The sequence below is a fragment of the Typopeltis vanoorti genome, chromosome 5 (assembly GCF_054136105.1).
Source record: "Typopeltis vanoorti isolate ZY-2024b chromosome 5, IOZ_Tvanoo_1.0, whole genome shotgun sequence".
Classification (NCBI taxonomy): domain Eukaryota; kingdom Metazoa; phylum Arthropoda; class Arachnida; order Uropygi; family Thelyphonidae; genus Typopeltis; species Typopeltis vanoorti.
The window spans coordinates 144,603,156-144,625,064 of NC_143553.1; the positions used below are offsets into that span (position 1 = coordinate 144,603,156).

The following is a 21,909-nucleotide window of genomic DNA, read 5'->3' on the forward strand; positions in this document are numbered from 1 at the left end:
TTACATTAATCTCTCTCTGTGTGTATATATATAGCAAAGCCAGTCTGTTCAATCGTGATTGTGTCATGGTAGATCTTAAATAGGCTTTTAAAAGGCGTAAGTTAGAAAATGACCTTTCACTGACGCATGTTGTTACCAGAAGAGTTGCAAATATTTTTAATAAGTTATAGATGTTAGGATATATCATTTTGTCACACTTTGAAACTGCATCAATGGCATTTTTGCATGGAGCTATTGCAAACGGTTTTTCAAATTTCTTATACCACAACTTGAATTCAGCATTCAAAATTGCCGGATTTGTATAAGGCAAATCACCGGCACAAAAGTCACACAACCAACGAAAATCTTCCACTGCACTTGCTGTTGGAGCATCTTTTCCATTTGGTAGAAGAGAAAAAAATATATTTCAAAATGTTGTGGTGCCGAGTGAAACATTCATGAAGTTGAGTTAATATTTGGTCAATAAATGGAATGAAATAGTTCTCCTGAAATACACTTCTACAGAATCAGCTAGAATATTGGACCTTAATGTTTGTTTTGATGAAGTCCTTGGCTTTTTAATGACAATATTAAAATTATTGGCTTTTATACATGCTTCATCGTAAATATCTTTAAATGAAGAATCTGGTGTTTCACGAACGGTATTTAATTGAGCCACAACATCATCAACAAAATTTAGGGCAATTAAGAGATCACTATCAGAATTTTGCATTATTTTAGACAATGGTAAGGTGCACGCAAATATTTTTTGCAAGCTAAATAAAGATATTATAAATCTTAAAAGATATTAATATTATAATATTATAAATGACAAGGACATCCTGTCTTTTAGGGTATTGAAGAAATTGTGTACCTTTTCAATTATGCCAATGCAATTTCTTATTTGTCACAGATATAGCATTTCCAAGTGCCAAATTCAAACTATGTGATGCACAATTAACATATAAAGCTTGTCGATATTATTATTACATAACATCTCCAGGTAATCCAAATATATATCGAGGAAGGGCACCTACTCTACAACTCTCTGTCTTCACCAACCACAACTACAATCATCGTCATCATCTAAACCAATGCTGTCTACCACCGACCACTACCACTAGTATTTTCACAGACAATCACAAACATCCATGCCCACGGTGGGATTCGAACTCGTAGCCTTTTGGCTGGAGAGTCTGCCAACCAAGCCGAATATATAGATAAAAAATTAAATTTTGTGGATAAAAATTAAAACAAAGTTTTGATTTTTATTAAACAAATAAATAAAATGATATAATTATGTTACTATTTACTTTTAATGAGATGGATGAGCTTCTCGACCTTGCAGAGTTGCTGGATATCTGGCTCAATATAGATCAACTTCAGTCAAAGATCGGCACACACACTAAGACAAATTCTGTATTTTGTTTTTATTTGAAGGAGCGATGAAAATCGTTTCTTGCAAACATAGGTTGTAGAAAACTGCATGACGATTTTCGACTTCTTCAAATAATTCAGGAAATTCACTTCTCACTGAAAGCGAGGTCCAGAATCGAGCCAAACCACGTTAACGGAATTGCATTTTAAGCCCACTGTCACTTGAAAGCTCAATTAGCTGCTCTTTTTTCAATAACGAAAGGTCGTTCTCATGACTGCAAGCCTGAAATGGATCGTGAAATCACAGAAATTTCTTATAAAAAGTTATTCAGAAAATGTTTCCAAATTCTGTTTCAGAGTTTTGAGGTGGACACAAACCCTTTCCCTGTAGTTAAATTCTAAACTAATAAGTTTCGGGGCCCTATACAAAATAACCAATTGTATTGAAGCTCCAAACCTCCCCATCCCTTTCATCACACATTCGTAATCAGGCTACTGTTGATATTGACTTTATATACACATTCAAAACTGTAAACAACTGTTGAATAATAACACAATAATGTAGGCATAATTACCGTAAAGAGAGAAAAGTCACAACAAAGAAAAATGTTCCTACAAAATAACCAACTGTATTTTCCTTTAAATGCGATCCACTGGTCGAGTGTCCAGCAAATCTTTCCTTTTGTTCAGTGTATTAATATTATCGCATTGCAACTGATGAGAATTCTGTGTTTCTGTGGATTCGTTACAGACCTCTTTCTCTTCAGAAACTACACACAAACTGTCATTACAAACTCTTTTTGTATTATCACTGTCATCCGAGATATTTTTCTGTTTAAAGAAGGTACCAATGTACTTATCCATAATTGAAATACCGTACTTACTTGCATAGACCTCTCACCCCTGATTTTACTTTTTGAAAAAAAGAAATTAAAAAGTTTCACATATACCTCGCAAATGAAAAAAAAAGCTGAAACAAGTTCAGAGCAGAGCGATAGTAACTTGCTCCCGCAGTAAACAACACACCCTCCCCCAATAGCCACTATATTGCAGAGGCAAGAAAAACAAGTACTTTTATTATGTCAGTGAATAAGGTATAAGCAGTCTGTATAATATATTTCTCAACAAATAGTGCAATTAGAGACAACTGGGATAAAAACGACACTAATTAATAAATCACATGTCCCCTCATACAGAAACTATGTTGTATATATAGACTCAAGCAAAACCATATGTTGCACTGGCAAACACAGTATCTAACTAAAAACTATTGTTATTAATTAGATTGTGAGAGTTCGCTGGCAGCAATAAAATTCAACCGAAAGTGTTAAAATTTGTAAACGTGTTAAAACTAAGATATATATATATATATATATAGTGAATGCTGTTATGGCAGTTTCACATATTATTGGAATTCGGTTGAAGAGAGTTAGCATTTCAACTCAAGTCTCAGCTTGCTTTTCATGCGATTTCTGAAAAATATATAAATACTGGTGTTAACTCACAACACATTTTGTCTAAGTATTACGTAGCACTTCTGAAGATATATTGAGCCTTGGTTGAAGGAGGAAAACCTTCAACAATAAAAATCAATAAACAACAAGCAATTGGTTGAAATGTGGTCATGTGGACAACACATGTTCATTTCAAATCTGACAAAACAGCAAGAGAAGGTGGAAGCAATAAAACCATATTGTTTTTCACTTCACCCCTCTTTTATTACTCATCATTCTGCTGCTATTTTTTTATAAGTATTCATTTTATTTTAATAATTTTTACTTAGTTATTCAATTTTAATTTGTTTTGCTTGGATAATTAAAATATATAGATTTATTTGGTTAATTTAAGCCTGTGAACTACCTGTCCCATCGTCACGGACCACAGGTGGTCCGTGGACCATAGGTTGAGAAACCCTGCTATAGGGTTCTCTCACCTTATGTGACCCCTAATTAATAAGTAGTATAGAAATAGAAGACATGACACAACATAAATAAAAAATGAATTTTAATTAGGAAAAGTATTTTGAAAAATTTTCTAGTATTTTTTAACTTTTTCTTTTTGGGGGAGCCAGGGCCCCTTGGTCCCCTCCCTGGGTGTGCCACTGTCTCAGGCAAGGCATTCCAATCATTTACAACTCTGCACGAAAAAAACCTGCTTCTCACTCCCCTACTCATATCCTCTTTATACAGTTTCCAAGGATGATCTCTGGTTCTTCCCCGATCTCCCACTATTTTCTGTAGAACTTCTCCATCATTGATCCTATAACAACCCCTTACCAACTTGTCTATCATATCTCCCATCTTCCTCCTGTCCACCAGACTCTGTAAATTACATCTTCTCAATCTTTCCTCATACTCGACATTCCAGAGGTTAGAAACTACCTTAGTCAATTGCCTTTGGACCCTTTCCAACATCTCTTCGTCCTTTTGAAAAACCAGGTGACCAAATCTGGGCACAATAGTCCATGTGTGGCCTAATCAAAACCTTATACAACGGAACAAGAATCTCCCTACTTCTACAAGTCAGTATCCTCCGCATCATTCCCAGAAGCCTTTGTGTTGTTGTCACAATTTTGGCTGTGTCCCCTAAATTTCAGATCCTTATCCACTATCACCCCAAGATCTCTTCTTTCTTCCACCTGTGACAATATATCCTTACCAAGCATAAATTCTGCATCCCCATCTTTGTTTTCAAAATTTTAAAACCTTACATTTTGTAACATTGAACTCGCATCCCCATTTGCATGCCCAATCACTCAATTTATTCAAGTCTTCTTGTAAGGCCACAACATCTTCTCTACTCTTCATGGTTCGTCCCAACTTTGCATCATCATCCACAAACAACTGAATATCTCCATCCAAATCTTCACCAATATCATTAATATACAAGTTAAACAGTAACAGACCTAAAACAGACCCGTGAGGCACTCACTAGTGACTTTCCTTTTCCTGGATATCGTTCCCCCATACACAACTTGTTGATACCTATCAGATAGCTAGTCTCCAATCCAATACACTAATCTAATATCCAACCCCATCTACTCTAGTTTGACTGTCAACTTATCATGAGGTTATCTATCAAAAGCCTTTGTGATATCCAAGTATATTACTGTATATCCTTCTCCTCTGTCCAAGGAAGCAGTCACTTTATTATAATAAGTAAATAGATTACTAAAACATGACCTCCCTTTAGCAAATCCATGCTGTCCATCAAAGATAATACCATTGTTGTCAACCCAATTCTGGATCCTAGTTATCACAAGCTTCTCCAACAACTTAACCACAACACCTGACACACAGATAGGCCTATAGTTTGATGCTTGAGTTCGATCACCTCCTTTATAAAGTGGCACAATCTTGCCCTCCTTCCACTCCTTAGGAACTTGACCGAGTGCAAGACTCGTATTAAAAAAATATGTCAAGGCAGGTGTCAACTCCCTGGCACATTCTTTCAGAATACGTGGTGATATATTATCAAGTCCCACAGCCTTATTAACAACTACTTTGCTCAACTCACCATACACCTCTTGCTCACTTACAGTCAGTCTCTCCTCCCCATATTCAGGGTACATTAGAAATATAGTTAAAGTTCTCCTCAAATAGAATCTCCATGCCACTTTCAAACCACACAAACAATTAGTAACCTTCATCCATTCTCTTAAGGATCAGTTTCATCCTCTTGTGCATTCTGGAGTCTCTAGAGTTCCTTGAGCTTTGCCTACTTTGGACAGACTGGTAGATCTGTTAATATCTGCTTGGAAGAACATAAAAACTACATGTATGATCACCTGTATTGCAAATCAAGACTGACAAACCATGCTCTGGACACATTCCTTCACACAGTATTAAATGGAAGAAGACAGCTGTGCTGTACAGAAGTCTCTATAGGTCCGAGTGACTATTTTTAGATTCTGCATCAACTATGAAACACTCCCCCAATCTCAATAAGTACAGCTGCATTAATTTTCCAAAGATTAGAGACAGTCAATCTATGATCATATTTAGCCTGAATTAACTTTGTTTTATCTAGTCCCTAGAGGGTGTCTTATTAAGACAGTTTCTTTTCAGTTACAATTTAAATTACTTCTACAACTATCTAATTAAGCGCTGTGTTTACACATTTCTAATTTTTTGCTCTGAAGATGCCAGTTGGAAATGAAATCCTGCACCAGATTAGTAAACTCAACAAATTAATTATTTCTCTGATGTTGTTTATACCATGTAGCACTGTTATGAATATATGTGTAACAAGGGGGCTCCCACAATGAATCTTTTGACTACATGGAATTGATGATGATATTAATATATTTTTTACTCTTGTTTATCAAACTCTTCTGATATTATCTTTGTTACTAGCCTCTGATCTGTCCAAAACAAAGGCATTAAATATGTGTTCTGCAGTCTCAATGTAAGTTTTCTACCATTCTTTACAGTATGAATTTTACTCTGACTGTGACTAATCAGCATGTAGCTGCTCTTCTTTCTCTTGCCCCCTACACACACAATACATCATTAGTTTAATATACAAAAGGACAGAAGAAAGTTTGGTCTATTCATCGATATCAGGATCATCATTGTGCTGGCATTAGTGACATATTAATATATAAAACTAGAGTGAGACAGACTTCTGTAATACCTCAAATCACTACACAACTAGTAATATATGTAAATACATTACAGCAGAATACCATTAAGCCAAATTATATTTTGATCACTTCACATTTTATAAGGATAACCTTGTTTTAGTTAAAATTAGATTAGAGATAACGAAAAGCAAGAAAAACCTTGTACCAATGCAGAATGTTATTTTGTAAAATGCTACATTAATTAATAATATATAAGTCAATAGTTCAATGCAAAGTTACCTTCGAATGAGCCCTCCATCAGAAAGTTGAGGTACTAGTGTCTGAGATTTGCGGAGTGCCTCCCTGCGACCTTTACTTCGGCTAACTGCCTCTCTCAGGGCAAACATCCAGTCATCAAGACCCTTTGCTGCCCAAAGAAGTAGTTGACCTTCTTGACCAACTCTGACTGCTATAACACCGTCATGTTTTTTATCCACCCACTGAAGGCCTTCAACATCAACTAAGCTGACCTACAATAAGAGAAAAAGGAAGTTATGTTAAGAAAATGACATCTATTATTTCATAAATTCCTATTGCTTTAAAACTTTCACTAGAATAACATAAAACTGGTATTGTGGTGAAGATGTTTTAAAGGAATACCTTCCTTGTTAGTATACATTAATCACTTTATGCAATACTTTCAAAACTGAAAGTCTATGAAATATTCATTACACATGTATTAAATATACATTCATCATCATCAAATAACAGCATTCTCAGTAGAATACCTACTCATGATTCTTTCATTTTAACTGCTCGCAAGCAAATGCTTTTGCAAATGGTCATAATATCTTTTTATTTCATCATCCCACATTTATTTCTGATCTACTTGGTCTTTGTTGTCTAGATGTCCATTCTATTGTTCTGATTGTTCATTTGTTGTCAGACATACTCATTACATGTCCTGTTCACTAATGGAAGTGGAAAGTGTCATTTATGGCTTTATTATTATTTAGTATTATTATTTTTGTCTAGTCTTGTTATTTCCAGAATGGTTCTTTCCATGTTTAGTGCATTATTTTTATCATCATCATTATCATAATGAAATTCCTGATAAATATCCTCAAAGGGTTAAGACACTCTCTAATTATTATTATTTGATACCTCCAGGGAGTCCAAAGACTCATCGAGAGAGGGCACCTGCTCTACAACTATGTCTCCACCACTCAATCCACCAACTGACCACAACTACACCAATACCAACTACCAATGACCACCACCACCATCACCACCACTAGTATTTCCACAAACAATCCATGCCCACAGTGGGATTCGAACGCACAGCCTTTTGGCTGAAGAGCAGATAAGCTAACCACTCAGCCAACCAGGCATACATTTAGATAGTGTAGATAATGAATCTTTCAGTAAGTAAATATCTTTTAGTAAGGCTCAGAGTTTCACTACCATACACTGTTGATAAAAGTACTATTAATGGTGGTAAATGTCCTTTAAATATGAAAAGTGTTATTCTAGATTATATATCTTTATCGAATTTATAAATTAATCGCTTATAATTAACTGTCTCAGATATTTTAATAAAAATTCATTATCTACACTATCTACATATGCATTATTATTATTATTGTATAACATCTGTACGTAATTCTAAAACTCATTGCAGGAGGCTGTTCCACACTAATCGCCTCGACTGGTCTACTAATCTCTTTGGCAGAGGAAAAACCTGAATTTCTAGAAGAAACAACCCTGCTATCTCAATATGAGAGGCTAACTTGACTTCAGTTGAAATCCTTTATAAAGAATGTTTGCATCCTTAACCAGATTCTAACACAGGTCTTTCAAACTAAAGAGCATTGTCAATGCTATGCACCTACAGAGGTGCATGGCATTGTAAAATTCCTTGTAGAAAAAAACAAAGAAACTGATATTCTGAATAATAAGGTGATTATAATATGATAAAATAGCTGTGCATTAAAAAGTATATTTAATATAGTATATATAACTGGTAATTGACTTAAGGAATTTACAATGCATAAAACGGATATTAATTAAAGGAAACTTTAATGAATACCTTCAATATTTTGGCAGCATCACATTGCCATCTTCAGGAACATACAAATATGGTATGTGCACATAGGCACTAACAAAAGCAAATGAGGAAGAAGGCAAGAAACTAATATTGTTCCTAAAGTCCTAATGGTGCCCCAGTGGGCTAATTGGTTGCCTTGGCCATTGGACTGAAGTTCTCATGATGCAAGTCTCCCAAATTTGGGCAGTCTCGTGCACCCAAATTTGTTGAGGTTTGGAACGTTTTTTAGAGCTACTGATGATTCCATGAATAATCTTTCGTACTTGAACTTGCTGCAGTGTATTAGTTTAGTTTTCTTCCAACGAATTCTACGGCAGGTATCTATGGCATGGTCTGCAAGTCCAGAGTGGCTGTACTGGTGAAACCGGATGTAGTCTTTGTGTTCTGAAATCCTGATATTCGCTGTCTGGCCAAAGTAGGACAATTTACAGCTGCAAGGGGCCTGGTATACACCAGGTAGGTCTAGGGGAAGTGGTTGGTCTTTGATAGAGCGGATAAGGGATGCCAACTTTTTATATGGTCTATAACAAGAAGTTAGGTCATATTTTTTGAGGATATTGGTTATTTTCTCAGAGGTGCCCCAAATGTAGGGATGTTAATAGATTTAGCGTAATCTTTATTGTGAAGGTGGGGGGGGGGGTTGTGGTTTACTGATTTTAGTATTTTTTGGATTTTTTGGGGGTTGTAGCCATTGGCTAAGAAAGTGTTGAGGATGTGGTTTAGTTCAGTGGTTAGGGCATCGTCATCTGAGCACATTAATTTTGCCCTGTTATATAGTGTTTTTATAATCCCCATATTGTTGTGAGGTGGGTGGTGGGATTGTTGGTGAATATATCTGCCTGTATTGGTGGGTTTTCTATAAACAGAGAAAACCAAAGATCCATCAGGCTGCGAATGATTAGAGTGTCTAGGAAAGGGAGGGTGTTGTTTTCCTCTTTTTCCAAGGTGAATTGGAAAAAGAGGAAGTGGATCCTGGGGTGTTGGTTGTTTAAGTGTGTTAGGAATAGGGTTCATATATTTTTGAAAAAAAAATACTGGACACTTTCGGTTTGAATAAACCAACAAAATTTTATTGCTTTTCTTACTTACGAACATCAGCAAAGGGAAAAGAATTTAATTAATTATAGCAATCTTAAAATTGAACTTTAAACAATACTAAATCATTGATCTTTGCCTATGATATACTTCTCAGATGACTGTAGTTTCTCAAGTAAAGAATGATTATGTTTTACCATGTTATTAAATTCCACACAGTCCTTATTGAAAAGCACTTTAACAATGAGCATAGCTTTCACAGTTTCTACAGATAACCTATTTTTTTGTGTTTGTCCATAAGGAGTTCATCCGGGAAAACAGTCTTTCAATACTAGCATTTGTGCCAGGAATGCAGCAGAACTCAACAATCTTCTTCAAATGTATTAATTCATTTACTCCAACACTGTTGAATAATTCATACCAAATTTCTCCTGTAGATTTTGCTTTAATTTCTTCTTTCTTCTCTGTAATTGCCTTTTCAAGATCATCACCTCATCAAACAGCTCAGTTTCATTGATTTTTGTGTTTGGGCAGACCTCTTCAATAGTTGTTACACTTTTCTGCACACTTTTCCAACTGAGACTGGTTTCTGGATTCTTCAATAAAATCCAAGACAAACTTTCAAAAGTAAGAGTGTCAGAAGACCATTCTTGGATGTATTCTATACAGGTGTTATAAAATTCATTTTTATAATTACCATAATTATTCTCAGTGATGAGTCCATCTTCAATTAATGCCTTCAGTAAGGACTGTTCTTTAATTGTTGCAAAATCATTATCTCGTCTCTGCTGAAGTTTCTCTAATAGGCTTTCAATAATGGATTTGGCTTCAGCAAGAGTGACTTTCTCACCTTCAATTGCACAAATTGTTGCATGAAACATTTCAAATTGGCATTCTAGAAATGTGGCTATTAGTTCTGAAACTGGATTACTAAAGAAATTTTTTAGAAGCAATGGTGGTTTATCAAGTGAAAGAATATATGATTTGAGAACTGCGTACATCTCATTCATCCTTTTGAGAGCAGGGTACAGAGACAATCGCGTTTTTGAGTGATCTAACACTGTCTTGTACTCAGTATTTAAAGTCATGTTATGTATGACCAACATACAAGCCTTGCTACAATATAGTATATAGTAAAATATATATATATAGTTATCCCTCCTTTAAAATACCTTCCCTGTGAAGTAGGTAGATGGTATCACTGCAGATGATCATGCTAAAACAGAAGCAGAAAAATTACAGACTGATTTTTATATCTGGCACAGAGGTTAAGGTCCCAGTGAAGTTCATGAGAATCAAAAGACAAGAATGTTTAATGGAGTTCAGATCGGCACAAGGTGATTAAACAAGAATTTAATTTTCCAATTTAATAACATAAGATTTCAACTGCAATGGAAAAAATATACCATAATATTATTATCATCATAAAATCTCAATGGAGTCGAAAGACTCGTCATGGGAGGTCACACAGTTCATCAAATGGTGATAGACTGATTCACTGTTTCCACACTCTCAGGTAGTGCATTCTGCTCATTAACCACATTCCACTCTTATAAAACTGCTCCTTACCCCCCCCCCCCCCATACACACACTCCTACAGCTTCCAGGAATGACTTCTTGTTTTGTCACCATTTTCCCCATTCTATGAAAAATCTCATCCACATTAATCCAGTAACAACTCTTTACTAACCTTATATGTCTCAATCATATCTTCCCTGTATTTTTCCTATTCATGATGCTCTGCAAATTTCATTTCCTCATTCTTTTCTTCATAACTAACATGAATCAATAAGTACAAAGTTGTTAATTAGTCAGATTACTCTCTGTTCAATAATATCTACAATTTTTAAGGAGAATTTTGAGTATCTCCCAAACATGGGAATCATCCTAGTGCTAATGTATCTAGAAATTATAGAGGGTAAGCAGTTGCTCATGAAAATTTAGTATCTGAAGAAGAAGAAGAAACAGAGCATTTTGGTTGTTGAGTCAGATATAGATGTGATACTTTTATAACAGGAGAGATTTGCAGTGTGAGATTCAACTGGTGTTGCACCACCTTAACCCAGTCCTGAAGATACTTTCAGGTGCAAACTTTGTTTGCTCACACTTGGAAAAAGGATTAAACTAAATTTATTATACTCTAACCAAGTGGAAAATAAACTTTCACCATCTTTCTCTAAATCCAGAGTAATTTATTAAAAAAGGGTGGCACACCAATTGGCAATTCCTATAGGTGGAGATGACCTGCTAATGCTTCTGCCTGATATCTCGACTTGGGCCTGGCTCCCACTGAAGAGACCTCAATAAAGCGGCCCCGAATGAAAGCTCCATGTTCCAGTCTTCTTTTGGATTCCAGTTGCCAGTTACCAGATCCCGAGAGAGAGCTCCTATTCCAGTATTGTTTGGTAAGAACCCTTCTTGTTTTTCTTTTGTTGGTTTTTATTTTTTGCGGCCTCGTTCCAATCGGGGAAGGTCCGTTTTAGGGTATTTCCTTTCGGGGACTGAAATTTGCTATTCCATTGGTAAGGTATTTGCTTTTAAACAATGTCGAAATTCTTGCCAAGAGTTCGTACTCTCGGGATCGAAATTGACCCAAACATCGACAAAGCGACGTTTGTGAGAGCTCTTCTCAAAGTCGTCAAAGCAGAAAGTATTTACGGGTTTACCCCTTACGGGGGGGGTAGATTTCAAATAGTAACAAACAACATAGAAACAAGAGAAACGCTCCTTAAAGGCGTAGAATGTGAAGGGAAAAAATACCTACCCTTCCTAGTCGGAAGTATTTTAAAATCAGTAAAAATTGACAGATTTCCACTCGAATATCTAGAGAAAGGGGAGGAAATCATTAAAACCATTTTCTCCAAGTGGGGGATTGTCCGAAACGTAACAATCGGACAAGACGCGGATATCCCAGAGTGGAAGTCAGGGGAAGTGAGCATTTCAATCGAGATGAAAACCGAGGTCCCCAACTTGATTTTTTTAGGCTCAGCAAGAGTAATAATCAATTATCCAGGCGTAAGAAAACAATGTTTTCGGTGCACCGCTTTGGGTCACCTTAGCGCTCACTGCCCGAAAAACAACACATGCCGCAACTGCTTATCGACAGAACACACATTGAATCAATGTGAGTCACCGTGCAGTAAATGTGGGAACACATCCCATAAAATAGACATTTGTCCTAATAGGACCCTTGCAGAAAGAGCAGGAGGCGCCATAACACCTGCGGCAGTAGCCCTTTCTAGGCTCACAACACAGGACTCTCGAGCTACCGGCCAAACAGTAAACGAACCACAAACAACTGAACCAGAAGAGTTTCCAGCCCTCCAACTGCCAGCTACCGCAACGACTACATTAGGAAATCGGGCGATAACTGGGAGGAACGCAGAAGGGAGAATTAGGAAGAAAAAGAAACAGATCAATAAGAAATCGGAAGGCAACAATGACAGCACAGAAACAGAGGAAATGGAAATCAACACCAGTACAACAAAACGACCCATCACGCCGGAAGAAGAAGGAGAAATGAAATGAAATAAACAGGACACTGAAAGCCAAATAGAAGCCTCAAGTTCAGATGAGGATGAGGAAGGAAATGAGAAAATATCGCGAAACAACACAGAAAATGAGGAAGAAATCTCATCAGAAGAAGAAGACAGAGAGCAAGGTAACAATCCAGAAACTAAGGAAGGAACAGACTTTGTTAAAAGCAATACTCCAAACGGCTCTGTCATTCTGAAGAACTTTAAGGGATCTCCTAAAACGGCAGAAAAACTATTTCAGATAATGACCACAAAAGGAGAGCCAACTTTCTCGTTCTTTAAAAGGAGCAATAGACTCATATGGGGAGAACTCTATGTAAAGGATATAACCAAGGTCGAGCCCCAACAACTGGACGGTCACCTGCACTTAACAGAGGAAGAAAAACAACACCTATGCGACACATTGAAGTCGCTGACACGAGTAGATCTGAAAAAGAGATACCCAGTGATGATGAAGGAATTTGAAAAAAGAACTTTACCAGTAGACACCGGTTCTTCTCACCCCATTACAAAACCGGTAAAAAGAAAAGACCTCCAATATGAATATTCGAATGTAACAAAACGAATCCTATTCTATCTTAGGAATAAACCCGAGATAAAAAACAAAGTCCACACATCTGTACAGGAAAAGGGAGACGTGGCTTTGCAATGTGAAGGTGAGCTAAAGAGTCTTAGAATATGGCTCAAGTTTGGGAAAGTCACTTACGACCGAGTGGAATGGAATGGAATGAATGCTTGAAGAGAATATGGCAACTTAATGATGAAGAGTCAGTACACGTACTCACAGTGATGGAAAACATGGTAAAAGACTATGAGGAAGCGGTAAGAGATAGCAGGGCAAATATGACATAAAAAAAAAAAAAAAAAAAAAAAAAAAAAAAAAAACTTTTAAGTTTCTTGGTTCTGTTTCTGTATGTTCACGCTTAATCCACATAGGAGGGAGCAGACCTGAGAACCCGAGCGGCGAAGGCTTACAGCGAGGCGGTGCAGCTCCTTGCGGGCTGCATCACTCGGGCCAGGCTCTTCCCCCATTCTTGCAGTACTTTTTTGTTAATTCACCGACTTTTGTTGTTCTGTTTATGTGTATTCTAGCTCCTTTGTCGTTTCTGTTTATGTGAATCTTAGTTCTTTTGATTTTTAATTTATGTGTGTCTTCCTGCATTTGTCTTTTCACTTCTTTCATCGGCCAGACATCTGAAGAGGTGGCTGGCCGGAGAACGCGGAGGAGAACGGATGGAGGGAGATAATGTCGGAGATCTGCTTGGTGCTGGCATTTAAGTCAGGCCAGGTGGATCGACTGAGGCCTCTTTTAACTACCTACTACTATCCACTCTATCTTTCTTCTCCTCTCTCACTATCAAGCTGACTCTCAGCACAACTTTTTTTTAAATCTAAAGAGGCCAGTGATGAAAGGCATGAACTCCCATTCTACCTCAATAAAGGTCGAAACCGGTCTGGGTAGTGGCGCTTCCCTTAATGCATAACATTAGACATATCCGCAAGGAGATGTGTTTTGCATTATAGGAGATACTAAGATAGAAGTGTTGGTAGCTTGCTCCACCTTTGCAACGAGTTGCCCTGGTGTTGTATCACCTTAACCCAGTCCTGAAGATACTTTCAGGCGCAAACTTTGTTTGCTCACACTTGGATAAAGGATGAAACTAAATTTATTATACTCTAACCAAGTGGAAAATAAACTTTCAATAGTGGACTTGTTTGAAGCTCAATATGTCATCCTTATGATGCCTAAAAAAAAGACAAATATTATCACTTTTTTTTCATGAACTAGTTAAAAAAGGAATGCTACAAAGAGTAGCCATGAATACCAAAGAAAATAATGAATAATTAACCAATGTAGTTCAACCTCAATTTGTACACTCTGTGTCATGTTTTTTGGAGCATTTAGCAAAATGCAATAAGTATCATCAAATTCATTTTATTTGTGCATTTTTAGATATATAGCAACTTCACTCTGGCTGGGTAAATTTTATTGAAATCTGGTATTTGGCATCTTTATTAAAATTTGTAAAGAATTTGCAAAACATAAAATTCTAAAGTATCTGAAAAGAAATTCAAGAATAAAGTTATTTATATATAGGGAAGAGATTAAGCATATGAAGAATGAACTGTGGAGAATTACAGATTTGCATGGAAATGTAAGGAAGAATTGGACAGAAGATGGCCTTTTGAAAGAGAAATTGAATGATTCGAGAATAATAATATAATGATTTAATGATTAGAGGTGTGGTGAATGAAAAGTTGCACAAGGTTCATTTTCCAGGAGGTAGAATGAGCAGCATAAGTGAAGCATTGGTTAAGAGAAGTAAGCAAGCAAAAGAGTTGGTAGCGGTTGTTGGCAGAAATGATTTGGTAGTAACAAAGAGCATACAAGAATGGATGTCAGGAGGCTGTTGAGGAGAATGAAAGATAACAGTGTGGATGGTAAGTAGTTAGTGTGCTGCCTAGATATAATAATGATGAGTTGAGAAGGCAAGTGAAGATTATGAATGGTATGCTAACAGAGCTCTGTGAGGAGAAAAGAGTCCATTTTTAAAATGTGTGAGATGAATTTGAAGGATGGATGGAACTGAATAAAAAATATGGGCTACATTTAAATAGATTTGGTGTGCAAATCAGTTGAAGAAGCTGTTGCTGCAAGAAAAGTAATGAATGAAGTCAATGGAAGATATGAGGAGATATGAAGAGCAGGAGAGCTAGTGAATAGAGAGGGGAGTGGCATGAGTGAAGAGAATGAAAGGGAGGAGAGATAAAGAGAGAGAGAGAAGGAATACATGATAGACAGGGAAATGGGGGGGGGAATCGACAGATAGACAATCATCTACACTTCTCTGTGTGAGAAGTGTAGATGATGGTTTCAGGAGAAGAGTGTGCAAGAAAGGATTAAGATAGTCAGGGATGTGGGGAGTATGGAGGAGTCATATCTGAGAAGTGGGGGTCAGTGAGACTTGTTACAGAGCCAGAAATGGCTAGTGTATGTGCTCATGAACACCAGAAGTATAAGTGGAATGAAATTATAGCATTGATAGAGTTCATTTGCCCAACAGTTGTTGAAATAAGTGAGATGTAGTTAGATGAAGATTACATTCTAACAGGAATAGAGATTGAAGGATATGTAGTTTTTCATGAAAGTGAGGAGGAGGAAGAGTGCTGTTGATAATAGAAGAGGAGTTGTGCCCATCCAAGATAGATGAGATGCAAGTAGCAAACAGTGATAGTGATTTTGAAGCAGTATAGTGTGAAGTAGAAGTGGACAGGATGAAATGTTTAGGAGGGTGCTGTTATAGACTTGTTGAAGTGGAGAGCAGTGAGAAGGAAATGTATAGGCAAACTGATCTGGCTAATAAGAAAAGGGTGATCATTATGGGTGATTTAAACTATGGTGATATAGACTGGAATAAAAAAACAGCATCTGGAACCAAAGATAATGAATTTTGTGATTTTTGAGGGACAAATATCTCAGGCAGTACATAAGAGAGGGTACACGAGGCCAGAGGGTCTTGGATTTGATTATCTCATTAAATCCTCAATCCTTGTGTAAAATATCAGAACTTCTGTAAGGAAGAGTTATATGTGGCATTATAAAGCAGGTGATTATATGACAAACTTAGGAGGCAGCTTGCAGCTATATCATGGAATGAGGAATTGGATGGGAAAGAAATCAATGCTGCTTGGTCAATACTCAGAAACTGTCTGGCAGAGGTAATGATCAAGGTTATTACAAAGGTCAGGGAGTTAAATAAGGTAAGTGTGTGTAGAATGGATGACTGAAGAAGTGAAGCATGCAATCTGGGGGGAAATAAAAAAAAGGCATTGTGGAAGCAGTACAAGATGAATAGCAATAATCACTAACAAGTGGAGTACAAAAAGCAAGCAAGGAAGGTAACTCACCTGGTAAAGGTAGCAAAAGTGCAGTATCAGAAGCAATTAGCAAATGAGGCCAAAAAAAATTCTAGGGAGTTTTCAATATGTGGCCAATAGAAGGAAGAATGATTATGGATGGGTGATGTTGGTTAGTGATAATGGTAGAATGATAACTACTAAGAAGGATACAGTAGAGATTCTAAATGAGCAATTTAGTAGAGCATTCCATCCTTGTGAATATAACATAAGGCATAACTTGAGAGCAGCAGGAAGGGGGAGAGGGGAAGAGCCACTGATGGTGAGTGGGCAGAAAGTATATGAGGAATTCAATATACTTGATGTCAACAAGGCTACAGGACTTGATGGTATATCACCACATCTTGAGGGAATGTTCTGGGAGTTAACAATAGCTTTAATTTATCTCTTTTGCACGAATCGTAGATTGGCCCAAGTTCAAAAGGAGTGGAAAGATGGCAAAAATTGTTCCACTTTATAAAGGAGGTAATAAGACAGGCTTTGAATATAGACCAATCTGCTTTTCTGGAGTTACAGTCAAAGTGTTAGAAACTAATGAAGACAGGATTCAGAACTGGATTGACAACAGCAGCAGCAGCAGAATCTTCTTTGATGGACAGAATGGGTTTGCTAAAGGAAGATCATGTTTATGTAATCTGCTTACTTATTAAAACAAGGTGACAAATGCATTGGACAAAGGGGGTGGGGAATCATATACAGTAGCATATTTAGATTTTGCAAAGGCCTTTGATAAATTGCCACATGACAAGCTAGTAATTAAATTAGAACAGATGGAATTTGGATGGCTGTCTTATAGGTATCAGCAAGTTAGGGGAGCAATATCTCAGAAGGGGAAATTCACTAGTGGTGTGTGTCCCAGGGGTCTGTTTTGGGCCATTGCTTAATTTGTATGTAAATCACTTTGGTAAGGGCACTTGAATGGTGATATACAGTTGTTTGCAGATGATGCAAAGTTGAGGAGAGCTATGAGGAATAAAACTGTTCTTGTAGCCTTGTAAGAGGACTAAATAGATCAGATGAAGGGGTAAGTGTATGGGAGCTTCCAGTTCAATGTAGTAAAGTGTAAGGTTTTAAAATCTGGGAAGCAAAGATCAGATGCAGAGTATAAGATTAGTTGGATTATCTTAGGGGGAGAGATGGAGGAGATGAAAGATCTGTGGTGATGGTGGATAGGGACCTGAAATTTTGGGGACATTTTGCTAAAATTGTGAGTACAACACAGCAAATTATGGTAATGATGCAAAGGACCTCTATTTGGCCTGAAACGGAACTTGTTCTTCTCCAAGCTTTCCTTTCACAATTTTTTCTTGGCTGTTTCTCAAGTATACTTTATTATTATTATTATTATTAATACCATCCCTCCATGAAGTCAAAAGTCTCATTGTAGGAGGCAAACACATTACACACAAAACCCATCAAATCGTGCTTTAAACTCATTCAATGCATTTGCATTCACCACAATGTCAAGCAAAGCATTCCACTGACCAGCCACTCTCTCCATGCAAAGAATCTACTCCTTATGCCCCTACTCATGCCCTCCTTATACAACTTCCAGTTATGCCTCCTTGTTCTACCCCTTTCTCCCGATCTACGAAAAATTTCTTCCACATTAACCTGGTAACAACCCTTTACCAACTTAAATGTCTCAATCATATCCCCCTCTCTTCCTCCTATTCACAAGGCTTTGTAAAACTGCATTCCCTCAACCTGTCCTCATATCACATATCCAAAGCCAGTTATGACCTTAGTCAGTCTTCTCTGGACCCTTTCCCACATATCCTCATCACCATGAAAACCAGGGGACCAAATCTGTGCACAATAATAATACAAGGCCTGATCAGCCTTATACAATGGAACCAGATCCTCTTTATTTTTACAAGTTAAACTCTTCTGCATCATTATCATAATCTGATGTGATGTTTCACAACTTCTGCAATGTGACCTCTGTCTTTATCCACCACCACCACTCCAAAGTATCTTATCCTTTCTTTTAGGCTTGCACGGTGATCCGAATGCATTTTTGGAAATTATGGAGACAACTACCGTGTTTGAATAAAAACTTTAGTTTAATATTACTAAAATTTTACAATTCGACGTTTCGACCTTTATGTCAAGGTCATCTTCTGGAGCGTACAAATATACACAAGAAACAAGCTATACTCCAATCATACTGGTTCGTTAAAGACACTGACTAACTGCTACCACAATTGTTGGCCTGACCTCTGGTGAAAAAAAAAAAAAAAAAAAAAAAATTATACATCAACGCTAGAGTCCTATTATTTGTGTTGTCTACTATATACATATATTAACATCATTTCAGCCAGTTGGAGTGGAATGGTTTCTAATACTAGCAGATTGGCTAGAGTCCTGACATGTTGAATCTTTCATATTAGGTTGGCTGAATGTGTGCCATCCAGATCCTTGGAATTTTCATACCATCTTTATTGTTGATATTTGGGTGGTTTATCAGGATTCATAAACAATGGCTATAACAAAAATACTGTCAATAAAATACTCTATAAAATCACAACAAAAACGAATCTAGATTACAGTAAAACCATAGCCATTCCATACATTAAAGGGTTATCAGAAAAAATCAACAGAATCCTACAACATTATAACCTCAATGCCACCTTTAAACCACCCACTAAACTTAAAACCATATTCAGCTCCTCTAAGGATCCTCTCCTCCCATTACCACATCCTGGAGTCTATTGCATCTGCTGCACCTGTAACTTACCGTACATTGATGAAACAGGACGGACAATCTCTATATGCAAGAAAGAACACATTAGACACATTAAATATAACCATTATAGTGAAGCAGGCCTCTCAGACCATGCACTTAACACCTTACACCAAATCAACTGGAAAAGCACCTGCTCCTTACACCGCACAAAAACATGGTATGAAAGAAAATTTAAAGAATCCTGCGAAATCCTGATAAACCACCCAAATTATTATTATTATTATTCAGGCCTCGATGAGTCAAAAGACTCATCGAGGGAGGTCCTTCCTAAGACATAAAGTCTGTCAAGACTCATCGAGGGGAGGTCCCCCCCTGAGAAACACAAAGTCTATCATACCACTCTTTAAACTCACTGACCATTCTCGCTCCCACCACTCCATCAGGCAATGCATTCCAAGGCTCAACCACCCTCCACACAAAGAAACCACTCCTTACCCTCTTGCTCACAGTTTCCTTTCGTAACTTCCAGGGATGGCCTCTTGTCATCACTCCTTCCCGCTGATCAACCAAGCGAAAGAATTCCCCAGTGTCAACCCTGTAACCACCTCTCAACAGTTTAAAAGTCTCAATCATATCACCTCTCCTTCTTCTATCCACCAAACTCTGCAGTCCACATTCTCTCAGCCGATCCTCATAACTATCCTTGTACAGTCCTGAAACCATCTTTGTCATCCGTCTTTGTATCCTTTCCACAGTTAATTTATCCCCTTCAAATCCTGGGGACCAAATCTGAGAACAATAGTCCAAGTGTGGTCTGATCAGAGACTTATACAACGGAATGATAACCCTCTTATCTCTGCAGGTCAGTGTCCTTCTCATAATAGCAGCAATCCTCTGTGTTACCTTCACCACCTTTGCAATATGTCCCCTAAACTTCAGGTTTCTATCAATCATCAACCCCAGATCTCTTGTCTCCCCTACTTCCTCCAGTATAACTCCTCCCATAGAGCATGCAGCATCCCATCGATGTTTCCCAAACCTCAAGACCTTACATTTTGTTGCATTAAACTGACACCCCCATTCATTTGCCCATCTATCTAGCTTATTTAAATCCTCTTGCAGGGCTACCACATCTGCACTATTACTAATAATCCTTCCCAGCTTCGCATCATCTGCAAACAACTGAATATCCCCCTGCAATCCACTGGCTATGTCATTGATATAAAGGTTAAACAATATAGGTCCTAGTACTGAGCCCTGTGGGACCCCACTTGTAACCCTCTGCCTCCTGGAAACTGCTCCACCGTACACAACTCTCTGATACCTATCAGACAGCCAATCCTGAATCCAGTTGACCAATCTGACATCCAGACCCATGTGCTGCAACTTAAATATCAGCTTATCATGTGGCACCCTGTCAAATGCCTTCGCCAAGTGTAAGAAAATTGCAGTATATGCCTTTCCCTCATCTAATGTTCTTGTAACTTTATTATAAAAGGCTAGCATATTGCTAAAACAAGAGCGTCCTTTCACAAATCCATGTTGATTCTCACAGATAACATTACCCTCATCTGCCCAATGCTGTATATGGTCCCTCACTACTTTCTCCAAGATCTTAACAACTACTGATGACACACAGACTGGCCTATCATTAGACACTTCCAGTCTGTTACCACCCTCATGTAATGGCACTATCTTACCTTCCTTCCATTCCCTGGGCACCTTTGCCAAAGCCAGACTTTCATTGAAAAGCCACGTTAAAGGTACTGTCAATTCCCTAGCACATTCTCTCAAAACTCGTGGTGAAATACCATCCAGTCCCAGCTTTACTGACATCCAGAGTACTCAGTATCTGAAACACACTCTCCTCCTGTACCTCCAGACCTTGAACCAGTCCTATCCCTTTAGCATTAAAACTGACTCCTCTAGGATGAAATACTCCAATAAAGTGTTCATTGAACAATTCCACTATGTCCTCTGCATCAGTCACTCTATTCCCATTTTTATCCCACAATATCATTCTTCCACAGTCATTTCTCCTCCTACTGGCCACATAGCTAAAAAATTCCCTAGGATTTTCTTTGGATCTTAGGGCCAATCTCCTCTCATATTCCAGTTTCGCTTTCCTTACCACACTAGTCACTCTTCTGGCCTGTGTCTTATATTCCTCATGCATCTCTTCACCTGTCTCCTTATATCTCTTCCATAGCCTCTTTTTCTCATGCAATTCCTGTTTAATATTGTTTGTCATCCACTTTACTCCAAATTGCGTCCTCTTCTTCACTCGTGGTATACAACTTACCATTGCTGATAACAAATATTCTTTCACAATTTCCCACGCACTGGTGATATCCCGGCCTTCCAATTCCTCCCTCCATGAAACTTCCCGAAGTTGACGTCTAAGACTATTATAATCAACTGCCTTATAATTCCATATAAGTTCCCGTCTCTTTGATACTCCTGCATGTCTATTCATTTTCCAAGTCAACACCATATGGTCACTCTCTCCAACTGGTGGGAGAGACGTCAACTCAATTATTATCAACTCTTCTGATGCTATAACCAAATCCAAAACCTTTGAACCTCTTGTTCCCTCTGTTACATGTTGCCTAAGACATTTGTCCCTCAAGAATTCTAGAAATTCCATTCCCCTATTGCTACATGCATCTTCCTCTCTCCAATTTATACTACTGAAGTTAAAATC

The 21,909-nt window shown here is 37.6% G+C and overlaps 1 protein-coding gene across 3 annotated transcripts in view; it reads right to left on the reverse strand.

Annotated features, from left to right (window-relative positions):
• The window catches only part of LOC150106902 (uncharacterized), a 191,008-nt gene that overhangs the window by 31,769 nt on the left and 137,330 nt on the right, over positions 1-21,909 (reverse strand). For all 3 annotated transcript variants that reach the window (XM_090392811.1, XM_090392812.1, XM_090392813.1), the window contains one exon: positions 6,221-6,450. In XM_090392811.1, coding sequence (XP_090248937.1) covers positions 6,221-6,450 — 230 coding nt within the window. The remainder of the gene's footprint in view (positions 1-6,220; positions 6,451-21,909) is intronic.